Source organism: Dendrobates tinctorius, unplaced genomic scaffold (genome assembly GCF_039654945.1).
Source record: "Dendrobates tinctorius isolate UK_male_01 unplaced genomic scaffold, ASM3965494v1 ptg000069l, whole genome shotgun sequence".
In the NCBI taxonomy this organism is placed as follows: domain Eukaryota; kingdom Metazoa; phylum Chordata; class Amphibia; order Anura; family Dendrobatidae; genus Dendrobates; species Dendrobates tinctorius.
This window is the reverse complement of record NW_027361737.1, coordinates 32,413,898-32,428,061: the sequence shown is the minus strand read 5'-3', so window position 1 is coordinate 32,428,061 and position 14,164 is coordinate 32,413,898. Positions and strand designations below refer to the sequence as shown.

The 14,164-nt window shown below is 47.8% G+C and overlaps 1 protein-coding gene across 1 annotated transcript in view; it reads left to right on the top strand.

The window, feature by feature from the left end:
- PIK3CB (phosphatidylinositol-4,5-bisphosphate 3-kinase catalytic subunit beta) overlaps window positions 1-14,164 on the top strand; it is a 222,917-nt gene that overhangs the window by 187,403 nt on the left and 21,350 nt on the right. The window contains exons 14-18 of the mRNA XM_073581310.1: window positions 1,638-1,759; window positions 2,552-2,695; window positions 6,529-6,628; window positions 7,346-7,524; window positions 7,885-7,994. Of these exons, the coding sequence (XP_073437411.1) occupies window positions 1,638-1,759; window positions 2,552-2,695; window positions 6,529-6,628; window positions 7,346-7,524; window positions 7,885-7,994 (655 nt within the window). The remainder of the gene's footprint in view (window positions 1-1,637; window positions 1,760-2,551; window positions 2,696-6,528; window positions 6,629-7,345; window positions 7,525-7,884; window positions 7,995-14,164) is intronic.

Genomic DNA, 14,164 nt, shown 5'->3' with positions numbered 1-14,164 from the left:
ATAGAACGGCTTTGTATCCTTTGGTTGGAATAGTGAAGTGAAACGGCATGTTGTGCCCCGTTTTGGATGCAATTGGTTCTATATCTAGAAGTCCAGGTGCAATGAAAGGAAAGTGCGGCCCGATTTTCATACACAACAACTTCCCGACCCGTCTGCGATAAGACATCCAGACAATGAACTGACAAACAGGAAGGTAAAAGACGCTCACTGAGGTCAATCAACTTTTCTCTGGAAAATTCCCTAGGCTTCGGAGAAGGACAACTGGTCATAGTACATGTAGAAACTATTGCAACATATGGGGGGATAACCGAGCTTTAGGAAACTGCACAAAATAATAAGGATATATTAGCTGCTGGACATCATGAAGGTCTACAGATGCGTTAGATGGATGTAACCAGAGCTTTTCTAGCACATAAACCAAACATAGATTGCAGATATAGTGTGAATGCACACTAAGAAAGTTAGTGAATAGAAATAAAATATAACTTTAAAAAAAATAAATAAAAATTTTTTAACAAACAGCAGAAAATTCTAGGAGGTGTAAGTTCAAACTATAATTACATCCATATTTTTCTCGTATTATAGTGCCTGAATTTGGGAAATAAGCTGATCAATACTAAACTGGTGAACAGACCTCTGGAAGCACCATTGCTATCCGTCCTAACAATTGCCTCTCCTCACACACACGCACATTAGAATTGAGAAGCTTCAAGTTCTCTGCAGACACCTCTAGAGGTCCCATTATAACCTAATGTGTATGTGGCCTTTAATGTCTGCGTGTGAGAAGAGGAAATTAGTGACCTCGGTACAGTACTACTAATATGCTTGTACTATATAAGGAATGAAAAATGAATATAATATGTAAGTAAACATGTCAGCCTCTACCGATGATGGTGGACCCTCAGAATTTCCCCATTCACTATCTGGTCTGTACAGGATGGAGTTTTCCAGACTGGAGGTCTTGCACCTGATGGTTATGTTGGTCCTAGTACTTGTGTTATTGGGATAGTTAGCTTTTCACTCTGAGTTTAGCTTGGCGATAACTGTCCTGCTAAAAAAATATATCTAGATTAAAGGTGTTTTCCCCAAATCACAAGTTATCGTCTTTCCATAGGATAGGGAATAATTTTCTGATTGCTGGGGAAGTCTGATCCATGGGACCTTAAGTCCTCCTGAGAATGGGGCTCTGCAGGGCCCATCTTGAATGGAGCAGAGGTGCAAATGCTGGTCCTCCGCTCCTTTTGTTGTTTGGGATTGCTGGAGAAAGCAGAGGGCAGAGCTCCACTATTTCCAGCAGTCCCATCAACAATGAATGGAGCAGCGGTCAGGCATGCGCATTTCTGCTCCATTGAGGACTGGACTGCAGAGCCTTATTTTTGGGATCACTGGGGTCTCAGCACTCAGAGCCCCCGGCGATCTGCAAGTTATCCCTCTTCCTGTGGATTGGGGATTACTACTTTGGATTTCTGATCATTCTGCTACACAGTCTAACCTGTTGTTTTGGTACATAAGATTCACACTGTCGACCTAGAATACGATGAGGGTCTCTAACCTGTAGCTGTATTACATCATGGATTTCCACAACTGGTTTCCGTGATTTTTCTAGACCTATCTAATCAGTCATTTCCCCTTTACAGCTTCAGGCGTTGCTGCAGATTTGGGCCAAACTTCCCCCCAGAGATGCTTTAGAGCTGCTTGATTTCAACTATCCTGACCAGTATGTAAGAGAATACGCGGTCAACTGTCTGAGGACCATGAGGTAGGTCAACCGCAGTAGAATAGATCCTGATCTACATAGCCCTGCAGAAAAACTGTGAGATTTACCATTACCTGCCTCTAGACCAAGCAAATTCCTTTTTTTATCACACAATGTAGAATTTTGAGTATTTCCATTGATGACAGAATAGTCAGGTCATTACACCCATACATGTAATTAGAATCTGTTGCCTGCATAGAAGATCTGTATCCATCAGATATCTGCTCCCTGTCAGGACATACATATGCACATCACATGTTATCACAAGTGGAGGCTTCGGAATAGGCAAAAGTCTCTGTAGACAACATTTAGGTTTTTTTTTTCGGAATCTTAAAAATGTGTATATCATAACTCTTAGATTTTTGTAATGAAGATTGGTTCCATTTTTCCTATTAATCTTTTTGAAGAACCCAATCGTCAATGGATCACAGTCTCATAGACAATGAATGGAGTGGAGGTCACATATTTGCACCTCCTCTGCGTCCAGGACGGAGATGTAGAGCCTGGTTCTTTGGGTACCAGAGCTTTGTTGTCAGGATCACTGAGTGCACCCCTACATGATTAGTGAGTTTTTCCTTATCCAGTGGATACAATGAGTAGCGGGACAAATCCAAAACAGCTAGTGCCGAATGGCCGTATGGCAATGCGATCAGGACTCATTTGTAACCACAAAATGATAATGAATGAACAGAATAGAACAACCGAGATATCAGCGAAAATAAACTACTTGTGAAGTGAGTTAGTCTATGATCCATGTCGTCAGTCACTTTCTTACACCTTCCTCTGTTCTTCCAGTGATGAGGAGTTATCCCAGTACTTACTACAGCTGGTCCAAGTTCTCAAGTACGAGCCCTTTCTGGATTGTGCGCTCTCACGTTTCCTGCTGGAGCGGGCCCTGGCTAATCGCAGAATCGGACAGTTCCTCTTCTGGCATCTCAGGTTGGATTATACCTAAATCCATTATTACCTAGTCAATGTACAATTAGCTTTATCTGTGGGGACTTTCCTTTTAAGCCATTTTGGTACATTCTATATCATTGACTTATCTTGTTATTTATTTGCCTACTTGAATTTTTCAGTTTTGGATCATTTTGGGCCTTCCTTAGTCTCTCTGCTTACAGAAATATCCTCTATGTGTTGAGGCTATAATATATCCTCATCTGTGCTATGCATCCCGGAGAGATTACACTCTTAGTCTTCTATGAAATGAAGGCCACAATTTGTCTATTTTGAGATTATTCACTACAGTGAGCCATACCCCCGCACGGCTCTCTGTATGCGAGACGCGCAGCCATATACAAATTTTGTTTTGCACTAAGCGCTTTAATGGGTGTTGGTGGTAGCTTTCTGAGGGAGTCCTGTTTAGGGTCAGGGAGGGCTAGCTGACGTGGAGCCGGGGCACCACTTCGTATATTGTAGGGTGCCAACCTCCTCTGATAGGAAGGGTCACTTAGGGCTACACAATATCTTTCTTCCTTAGACCTTTTCCTAACGTATTATTTTATTTTTTTTTGCCATATCCTGGGTATCTATGGTTGATTGTATTGTCCTATCTTAGAATATTCATGTTGGATAATCCAGACCCTTTTTATGTCCTTTTTACTACATAATTGGTCTGTTTTTGGTACTTTTACTACATACCAATAAAAGTTAATTTTTAAAGGGGTTTTTTTGGTTTGTTTTTGGTCTACTCTCTACAAATACCCTATAATATTTTTCTGGTTTTCTGCTTTTGGAGTGCATCATGTGAAATTTCTGCTTGTAGTTCAACTGGACATTTCTTCAGAGTCTTCTCTGGGGGCATGCACTTGGACCCCTCCCAGACTATGCCAATCACCGCTCATCAGCTGATCTAGCAGTGTCATACACAGCCAAGCGGTGATTAGCATCATCTGAGAGGATGCCCAGTTGGTCTCCAAGTAGAGATTTCACATGCTGAGTGTCAGGATCCTGACAGCGCCGGCGTACAGCCTCCGCTGAGCAGGGACTCACCCGCACTGTAGGGGGCCCAGGGACAGGTACAGCCGGAAAGTACAGATGCACAGGACCTGTGGATGCTGAAGTTTAGCAAGCAGTCACAGGACCTACGGTCATGTGACTTCAAGGGGACGGGGCTTAGCGTCCTGCTTTCAGAGATGGCAGGACACTATACAGAAAACTCAGAGCCAGGCAAAACGGAGGTCATACACAGTACGGGCAAGTGAGGTACAGGAGGGATATACAGATGGGAGGTCAGACAAAGCCAAAGGTCATACACAGTACGGGCAAGCGCGGTACAGGAGGGATATTCAGGAGGGAGGTCAGACAAAGCCAAGGGTCATACACAGCACAGGCAAAGCAGGTACAGAGCCAGCAAACCAGAGACGTAAACCGTAACAGAGCAGGGTCAGAATACCAGGCAGACGGACAATGATTGGCGTGACGCACGGACAGAGCAGGGTCGGGCACACTCAGATAGGAGTATAAGCGACAGGGGACGGCTCTCCCCTGAAGCTGTAAAAACCCTCCCCAGATCCACAGAGAGGCTCTCAGAGTTAACTCCTACACCACCTACTCAAAACACACCATGACACTGAGCTCCAAAAGCAAAAAATAGAAATAATTCTGCAATGGAGCAATATAGTGAAAAAATGAAAAAAGCAATAGCATCAGGAGAACGCAGGGAATTTTACAAGGTATGTATCTCAGTTTTATAAGCAAGTTACAGGTTCTCTTTAAATGTTACATTTTTTTCTCTGTACCCTCTAAAGGTCATACAGAAACTGTCTGATGTGCACATTTTGTAATCTATATCCAAATATAATGACTGCTAATACTGAAGATTATCGGAGGAGCCCTCATGTAACCAAAGTGTGCCCATCACCATATCGTCGCTATTCCTATGACTTTGATGGATAGACCCTTATACAGTGGGGCAAAAAAGTATTTAGTCAGTCAGCAATAGTGCAAGTTCCACCACTTAAAAAGATGAGAGGCGTCTGTAATTTACATCATAGGTAGACCTCAACTATGGGAGACAAACTGAGAAAAAAAAATCCAGAAAATCACATTGTCTGTTTTTTTTTCCTTTTATTTGCATATTATGGTGGAAAATAAGTATTTGGTCAGAAACAAAATTTCATCTCAATACTTTGTGATATATCCTTTGTTGGCAATGACAGAGGTCAAACGTTTTCTGTAAGTCTTCACAAGGTTGCCACACACTGTTGTTGGTATGTTGGCTCATTCCTCCATGCAGATCTCCTCTAGAGCAGTGATGTTTTTGGCTTTTCGCTTGGCAACGCGGACTTTCAACTCCCTCCAAAGGTTTTCTATAGGGTTGAGATCTGGAGACTGGCTAGGCCACTCCAGGACCTTGAAATGCTTCTTACGAAGCCACTCCTTCGTTGCCCTGGTGGTGTGCTTTGGATCATTGTCATGTTGAAAGACCCAGCCACGTTTCATCATCAATGCCCTTGCTGATGGAAGGAGGTTTGCACTCAAAATCTCACGATACATGGCCCCATTCATTCTTTCATGTACCCGGATCAGTCGTCCTGGCCCCTTTGCAGAGAAACAGCCCCAAAGCATGATGTTTCCACCACCATGCTTTACAGTAGGTATGGTGTTTGATGGATGCAACTCAGTATTCTTTTTCCTCCAAACACGACAAGTTGTGTTTCTACCAAACAGTTCCAGTTTGGTTTCATCAGACCATAGGACATTCTCCCAAAACTCCTCTGGATCATCCAAATGCTCTCTAGCAAACTTCAGACGGGCCCGGACATGTACAGGCTTAAGCAGTGGGACACGTCTGGCACTGCAGGATCTGAGTCCATGGTGGCGTAGTGTGTTACTTATGGTAGGCCTTGTTACATTGGTCCCAGCTCTCTGCAGTTCATTCACTAGGTCCCCCCGCGTGGTTCTGGGATTTTTGCTCACCGTTCTTGTGATCATTCTGACCCCACGGGGTGGGATTTTGCATGGAGCACCAGATCGAGGGAGATTATCAGTGGTCTTGTATGTCTTCCATTTTCTAATTATTGCTCCCACAGTTGATTTCTTCACTCCAAGCTGGTTGGCTATTGCAGATTCAGTCTTCCCAGCCTGGTGCAGGGCTGCAATTTTGTTTCTGGTGTCCTTTGACAGCTCTTTGGTCTTCACCATAGTGGAGTTTGGAGTCAGACTGTTTGAGGGTGTGCACAGGTGTCTTTTTATACTGATAACAAGTTTAAACAGGTGCCATTACTACAGGTAATGAGTGGAAGAAAGAGGAGACTCTTAAAGAAGAAGTTACAGGTCTGTGAGAGCCAGAAATCTTGATTGCTTGTTTCTGACCAAATACTTATTTTCCACCATAATATGCAAATAAAATGAAAAAAAAACGGACAATGTGATTTTCTGGATTTTTTTTTCTCAGTTTGTCTCCCATAGTTGAGGTCTACCTATGATGTAAATTACAGACGCCTCTCATCTTTTTAAGTGGTGGAACATGCACTATTGCTGACTGACTAAATACTTTTTTGCCCCACTGTATGTTACAATGAAACCCACATAATTATTGTATAAGGAATTCAAAAAATGCCTCTGGTGCTTGACTTGGCAAGGCATATAAGCCTCTCAGCACACAGGGGAAGGGGGAAGAAATGAAGCTGCATGCATAACCTATGGCAGATAGCAATAGGGAATATGTATGTTTGCAGTACAGCTCTATGGGTCTGATGTTGTTGTAATTGGCATAAGTGCATCATATGTCATATCTGCTCTCCTCTTTCTGATGTTTCTGGCTATAGGGCTGAGATTCACATCCCTGCGGTGTCAGTGCAGTTTGGTTTGCTGCTGGAAGCTTATTGTCGGGGCAGCGTGGCTCACATGAAGGTGCTGTCCAAACAGGTGAGCAGCATAAAGTGCACGCTGAGCGCTCATGTGCAATATCATCCACATATACGTCATTAATTTCCTCCGATCTTTACAGAAAATGTTCATATATTTATATCGAAATTCATCCTTCTTTAACATACTCTATGACCATACAAGGATCCAGAAGATCTTCTAATCTGGCACAGTTAAGATGCCAATAAAGGGGTATCCTTACCCTATATATGCATGACATATACTCAGGAAATGCCATACACTCACTGCAACCCGTTCCTATATTCTTCAACTGGATTTAGCGGCCTCGACAGATAGGATGACGGCCGTAGTTTTGAAAAAAAAAAAAAAAAAGGTTCAGGTTTAAAAAGTTGAAATAAATGTCAAGGGTTATAATATCCTTTTTAAAGGGCTTTCCAGTCTAAGATGAACAGTCTGCTAAATTGTGACCGTGTGCACTGCGCTGTGTGCTGTCACTCTATTCCCCATGCGAGGGAGCACTCACTTGGCCACATGTATGTGATTTGCCCTCTGGTGGTCCCATGCTGACTAGTCTCATCCAGTTACTCTTAATAGAAGAGCAATGAGAGCAGCTGGATGAGACTAGTTGGCTTGTGACCACCAGTGTGGAAATCACACACTGTCTCAAATCTCAGAAGTCAGTTTAACCCTGATGCGTTTTACTGTCCACTATGGTAAGATTTTTCCTTCAGTGACTTCAGATGGTCTTGTTCTTAGGTGGAGGCTCTCAACAAGCTGCGTACCTTAAACGGCCTGATTAAGCTCAATGCAATGAAGCAAAGCAGGGTGAAGAACAAGGAAACCATGCACGCCTGTTTGAAGCAAAATGCTTACAGGGAAGCTATCAGTGATGTCCAGTCACCCCTCAACCCCAGAGTCACCCTCTCTGACCTTGTGTAAGTTCCCCTTTCTTCTAGGTGGGCTCACAGAAGTGGACCCCTGCATCAGGTATATGGAGTAAATGGGAATTTGATGGTGTGATAACTATGGGAAGTCACTCCCCAGTCCTTTGGAGATTTCTATATGGCTTAGACCAGTGGTATACACAGTGAACTTTTCAGATTTCACATTATCCCCCGAAATTTCGAGACTTTTGAAGAGTCATTGATTATCACTAGCATAGATTGGTGCCAGGACGCTGCTCTCTAAATTAGTTATAATTAGTTGAGATCGGGGACTTTGTCCACATTGCACCTTTATACACAAGGAAATGACCCTAAGACTTTCTGCTCACATCTTTTCTTTTCTATGGACAGTATAGACAAGTGCAAGTACATGGAATCCAAGATGAAACCTCTGTGGATTGTATACAGCAATAAAGGCTTTGGAGGGGAGAATACAGGGATCATCTTCAAAAATGGAGATGGTAAGTTAGCGTGTATATAGCTAGATACACATACAGGTGTGTACCGTACTTATGGATGAAACCTGCGCCCAGTCCTCAGCCTGGAATATACACTGCTGATGTGTCCTACACATAAGGCAGTGGTCGCCTACACTTAGCCTTTTTGTAAGAATCCCATATTTTTGACATGACGACATGTTCTTTTTAATATATAAAGCTTGACTTTTTTCCTTCGCCTCATTGGGGGACACAGGTACTGTGGGGTGTACGCTACTGCCGCCTGGAGGCTGACACTAAGTGAAAAAAAGAGGTTAGCTCTCCTCCGCCGTATACATCCTCGCCCCGACTGCGGGCTGAAACCAGTTTTTGCTTAGTGTCTGTTGGAGGCACACGTCTGTCTGTTTCCAGACTGATTTTTTTTTTTTTCTTTTTCCCCATGAAGATAAGACAGGGGCGACGGACCCTATTGAAAGGGTCCGATCTCCTCAAACCAACAACGGGCGAGCACGTGCGAGTATCCCTCCACGTATCCTCTCCCGCAACGGGGGTTTTTTGTCCTTTTTTCGCATGAAGATGAGATAAGGGCGACGGATCCTATTGAAGGGGTCCGATCTCCCCAAACTAACAACGGGCGAGCACGTGCGAGTATCCCTCCACGTATCCTCTCCCGCAGCGTGGGATATTGTCAGACCACAGAGGTGAGATACGGGCGACGGACCCTATTGAAAGGGGCCGATCTCCCCCAACCTACAACGGGCGAGCACGTGTGAGTGTCCCTCCACGTATCCTCTCCCGCACCGTGGGACATGATGCCGGTCTTAGCCCTGTCCACCCTGGCATGTTGAAACCCTAGGCTGCACAGAGGCACAAGTGTAGTCCGTGCGACCCCCACTGTCCCACCAATGCTAAGACTGCTGCGCGGCAAGGCGGCAGACGGTACCTCTCCTCACCCCTGCAAAGGATTAGATGGAGTTAGGGTGCCTGCACCGTCCTTTTTTCATATGGCCTCCCCTCCCCTCTACCTGAGCTGGACGGTGGAGGATGGCCGGGGAGGGCTCCTGCTGCGGCGCTTAACTTCTCCTGGGTGAGCAGAGATGGGCGGATAAAGTGATTTGACCACGGCTTGTGTGTTGAAGTCTCTTTGTCTCCAAGCGCTTGCAACAGAAAGGGCGAAAAACCTCACAATTCGTACTCACTGTTGATCTGGACAGCTGACGCTTGGTCAGAACAAAAGCAGCAAGGTTCCCGGCCTTGGTTCTGGCCCCCGGGCAGATGGTGAAATCGAGGCCGCGGCTTCAGCCGTCGCTAGGCCGCGGCCGGAAGTCCCCGCCCCCGGCGTTGCGTCACGGCTGCCCCACCCCCGGGGCCTGGGCGGACGCCGAAGAAATTTAGGCCCCGGCTTCAGGCCGAAGTTAGGCCGCACTTGGAAGTACCGCCCCCAGGATCCCTTTCTTCCGGGGGCCCGCCTGCAGTGTGGCGCGCAGAATGAATCAGTGTCTTGCACGCCAGGACACAGGGGACACAGGATTGGGGTAAGTGTTGCCCCCTAGCCCCACAGAGAGTGCTTCTAAGAGAAACGAAGAGCGTCCTCCCCCGGCGGTGTTTTCAGCACGGAGGTCTGACAGGTACAGCATGTCAGGAAAACCTAAGATGCATACGTTTTTATACGCTGCGTGCATCTCCTGTCGGTCCGCTTTTCCGCAGGCGTAGACCAAGCGAGTATGCGAAGCCTGCGAGTCCGATTGCGCCCAGGAGCCCTCCCCTGTGACCGAGCCCAGGGTACCAGGTCCCCCGGAATCGGCGTTATCACTGTCGCAATCCATGGCGTCACTTATGAGATCAATCGAGTCCCTTCAGGCCCCAGATAGTGGCAGGGACAATGGCTCGCCTGTCTTAGAGGGGTCCTCTACCTAACAGGAGCCTCCGGCCTGCAGGCGCTGCTCTCACTCCAGGCTGACCCGGGGGAAACGAACCCACACGGCGTCTCCCAGTTCATCCGGTGCCTTGGCATCCGTGAGCTCGGCTTCTCGCTCCCCATTACCAGCAGTAGATAGCGAGCAGGGCTCGGACTACGACTCGGACGAACCCCTTGACCTGGATACACCGGGGGGTCAGGAAGCGGTTGACAGTCTCATAGAAGCAGTCAACCAGATCCAGGGATTGAGGATGATTCCACTCTGGCTTTGGGCCATAAGGTGTCATTTAAGCGAGTCAAGCGTCCCCCTAGAGTATTTTGCACTCACCCTGAATTTGAGGACATAGTGCAATGACACAGAGGCAAGGTATCCTTTGGCTCGCTCAGTGTTTTGAGGCATCGGGATCAGCACTCTCTCCCTCGTTTGCAGCAACGTGGGTAGCCAAGGCCATGATTTCTTTGTCAGAATCGTTGAGTAGAGCCTTGCAAGACATAGACCTACCAGCTGAAGTATCAGAAATCGTAAATCAAATAGCCATGGCGGGGGACTACTTGATCAATGCATCTTTAGATGCGGCCAACTGCGCGGCACTTGCAGCCGAAAGTGCAATCTCCATTTGGAGAGCTCTATGGTTTAGGGCATGGCGGGCCGATGCGGCCTCAAAGAAGTCAGTGACAGCGCTACCATACCAGTGTGGCCATCTGTTCAGAGAGAGGTTAGATCAGCTCGTCTCCGACTCCACAGGATGCAAGAGCGTTGTTTCTTCCTCAACAAAAGGTCAAACCGCCGTTTCGTCACCAGTTTCCGTCGTGTTTTTCGGGCCTTTCGCAACCCCGGGTGGGCGACAGCGGCTAATTCCGCCGCGTCAGGGCACCCCAACCAGAATAGGGATCGACAGGTCTCATATAGAGCCAACCCATTGGGCAGAATGCTGGCTAACCGATCCAGGTCAAGAGGATCTAGGTCCCAAAGATCTGCAGCCAAATGGCTCCGGGCATCTGCCAGGCGACACCAACAAGGTTGGCGGTCGTCTACTCTGGTTTCACCACGCCTAGCTCAATGTCGCACGCAACACATGGGTGAGAGAGCTGGTGTCCACGGGGTACAAGATAGAATTTGCCAGGTACCCCCCAATACGATTTTTTCTTTAACGTCTTCCCAAGGTGGATACCCTGGCAAAGGCGCTACTAGGAGCCATCAATTCGCTCAGCCACAATGGAGTCATCTTTCCAGTACCGGAAAACGAGAAGACTCAGGGCTTCTATTCCAACCTGTTTGCAGTCCCCAAAAAGGACGGGTCGGTCAGGCCCGTTTTGGAACTAAAGCTCCTGAACAAATTTATCAGGATCAGACAGTTCCGGTGGGAGTCTCTCCGTTCAGTTATGTCGGCGATGGGGCTGGAAGAGTACTTGGCCTCTATCGATAGCCAGGACGCCTGTCTGCATATCCTCAGTTTCCCTCCGCATCAAGGTTTCTATGCTTTGCCATCAACGGTCATTGTTCACAAGGGTCATGGCAGTCCCCATGGCCATCCTGCACTCCCGGGGCATAGTCGTATTGCCTTAATTAGACGACCTCTTGGTCAAGAGCCCTTCAAGGCGGGCATGCGAGGAAAGTGTCAGCATCACGCTAGATACTCTTGCCAGTTTAGGGTGGTTGGTCAACGTATAGAAGTCATCCCTTGTCCCAACCCAGAGGATGGCCTTCGACACGTTCCGAGGGTTGGTAATTCTCCCTCGAGACAAGGCCTTAGCCCTCCGGCAGGGGGCGCGGGTACTGCGCCAACCAGTCTCTCACACCATCCGTTTCCTGCTAGAGGATTCTAGGAAAAATGGTGGCAGCGATGGAAGCGACCCCGTTCGCCCAGTTTCACCTTCTCCCCCTGCAGCACACCCTTTTGTCATCCTCTCGGCTGGGGAGCGGTTTTTCGCCACCACACAACCCAGGGACGGTGGTCGCCGCAGGAGGCACGCCTCCCGATCAACTTGTTGCAGATACGGGCAATCCGGTTTAATCTGCAACATTTTCATCACCTTCTATCAGGCCGTCCAGTCCGGATCCAGTCGGACAACGCCACGATGGTGGCTTACATAAATCACCAAGGGGGCAACCATGCGCGGGGTAGGGCACGTTCTTCACTGGGCCGAGAGGAACCGCTTAGTGATATCGGCGGTCCACATCCCGAGTGTAGAAAACTGGGCGGCAGACTTCCTCAGCCGACAGGGACTTGCGTCCGGGGAATGGTCATTGCACTCCGAGGTCTTTCAGCAGATTTGCCAACGGTGGGGAACACCGGATGTGTATCTGATGGTTTCCAGGGTGAACGCCAAGGTGTCCGTATTGGTCGCCCGGTCCCGGGACCCGCAGGCAATCGCCGTGGATGCGCTGGTTCTGCCATGGAACCTGTTTCGCCTCCCATACCTTTTTTCCCTGCTGCCACTACTTCCGAGGGTCATCAAGAAGATCAAGGCAGAGGGGGTGCCAGCGATTCTGCTGGCCCCAGACTGGCCTCGTCGGGCGTGGTATGCAGATCTAGTGCAGCTGCTCGCCGACGTGTCATGGCGACTATCATAACACTCAGATCTACTTTCTCAGGGGCCGATCTTCCCTGAACTTACGGGCCCTGGGTTTGACGGTTTGGCCGTTGAATCTTAAATTCGGATTCAGGCGGGGTTTTCGGTACAAAGTGGTTGCTACAATGGTTAGCACCCGGAAGCCTACCTCGGCACGAAGTTACCACCACACCTGGAAAGTTTTTCTTTGCATGGTGACGACGCCGCGGTTATTCTCCACTGAGATTCTCTCTCCCTAGCATCTTAGTTTTTCGCCAGTCTGGCACAGACTCAGGCTTGGCCTCCAGTTCTCTCAGGAGACAGGTATCAGCTTTATCCGTCCTTTTTGAAGGATTGCGACCAACCTGCAGGTAAGGACTTTCATCCAGTGGGTCTCCCACTTGGTATACCCCTCCCTATAAGGCACCTATGGACGCCTGAGACCTTAACCTGGTCTTAAGTGTTCTGCCGGAAGCTCAATTTGAGCCGCTTCAGGATGTCTCTTTGTCAGACATTTCCTGGGAGGTGGTGTTCCTGGTAGCTATAACATCAATCAGGCGGGTCTCTGAGCTGGCAGCACTAGCTTGTCGAGCCCCGTTTCTGACCTTTCACAAGGACAAGGTGGTTCTTAGACCAGCTCCTCCTTTTTTTGCCAAAAGTCGTTTCCTCATTTCACATTAATGAGGATATTGTCTTGCCCTCTTTTTTTGCAGCACTGGTACACCGTGTGGAAAAGGCCTTTCATACTTTGGACCTGGTGAGAGCATTCAGGAGGTACGTGTCATGGACGGCACCCTTTCGTCAGTCAGACATGCTGTTTGTGCTCCCTGAAGGTCACAGGAAGGGACTTGCTGCCTCAAAATCGACCATAGCCAGATGGATTTGTTTGGCTATTCAGGAGTCCTACCGCATAAGAAGCGTGCCGATTCCAGTAGGGATCAGAGCACACTCTACTCGGGCAGGGGGCGCCTCTTGGACGCTCCAGCACCAGGCGTCGGCGGAACAGGTTTGCAAGGCAGCAACCTGGTCCAGCCTGCACGCGTTTACTAAACATTACAATATCCATACTCAGGCTTCAGTGGATGCGTGCCTGGGTAGAAGTATTCTCCAAGCAGCGGTGACGCACCTTTAGACAGGAGGTGCATGTAGCTTGGATCGGTGAGTCAACTACCCACCCAGGGACTGCTTTAGGACGTCCCACAATACCTGTGTCCCCCAATGAGGCGAAGGAGAAACATGGATTTTTGTGATAACTCACCGTAAAATCCTTCTCTCCGAGACGCTCATTGGGGGACACATCACCCACCCTGATAGCCAAGGTGGCTTCTGTTTTATTTAATATGCTCTCTGTGTGAGATTAGGGTGATTATTTTCTAGACAGGTTGTTACCTTTATTAAGGTTGATGTTGTCTAATTTTTGTTTGATCTCCTACTGCTTTTGCACCAAACTGGTTTCCGCCCGTAGTCGGGGCGAGGGTGTATACGGCGGAGGAGGAGCTAACCTCTTTTTTTCACTTAGTGTCAGCCTCCAGGTGGCAGTAGCATACACCCCACAGTACCTGTGTCCCCCAATGAGCGTCTCGGAGAAAAGGATTTTACGGTGAGTTATCACAAAAATCCATGTTTCTGCTGGGCAACATGAATATTAGAGGATACGTGATAAATCTTTGATCACTTGGGGTCTATCGGATATCTTGATAATAGGGGTCTTAGTGTTAGGGAC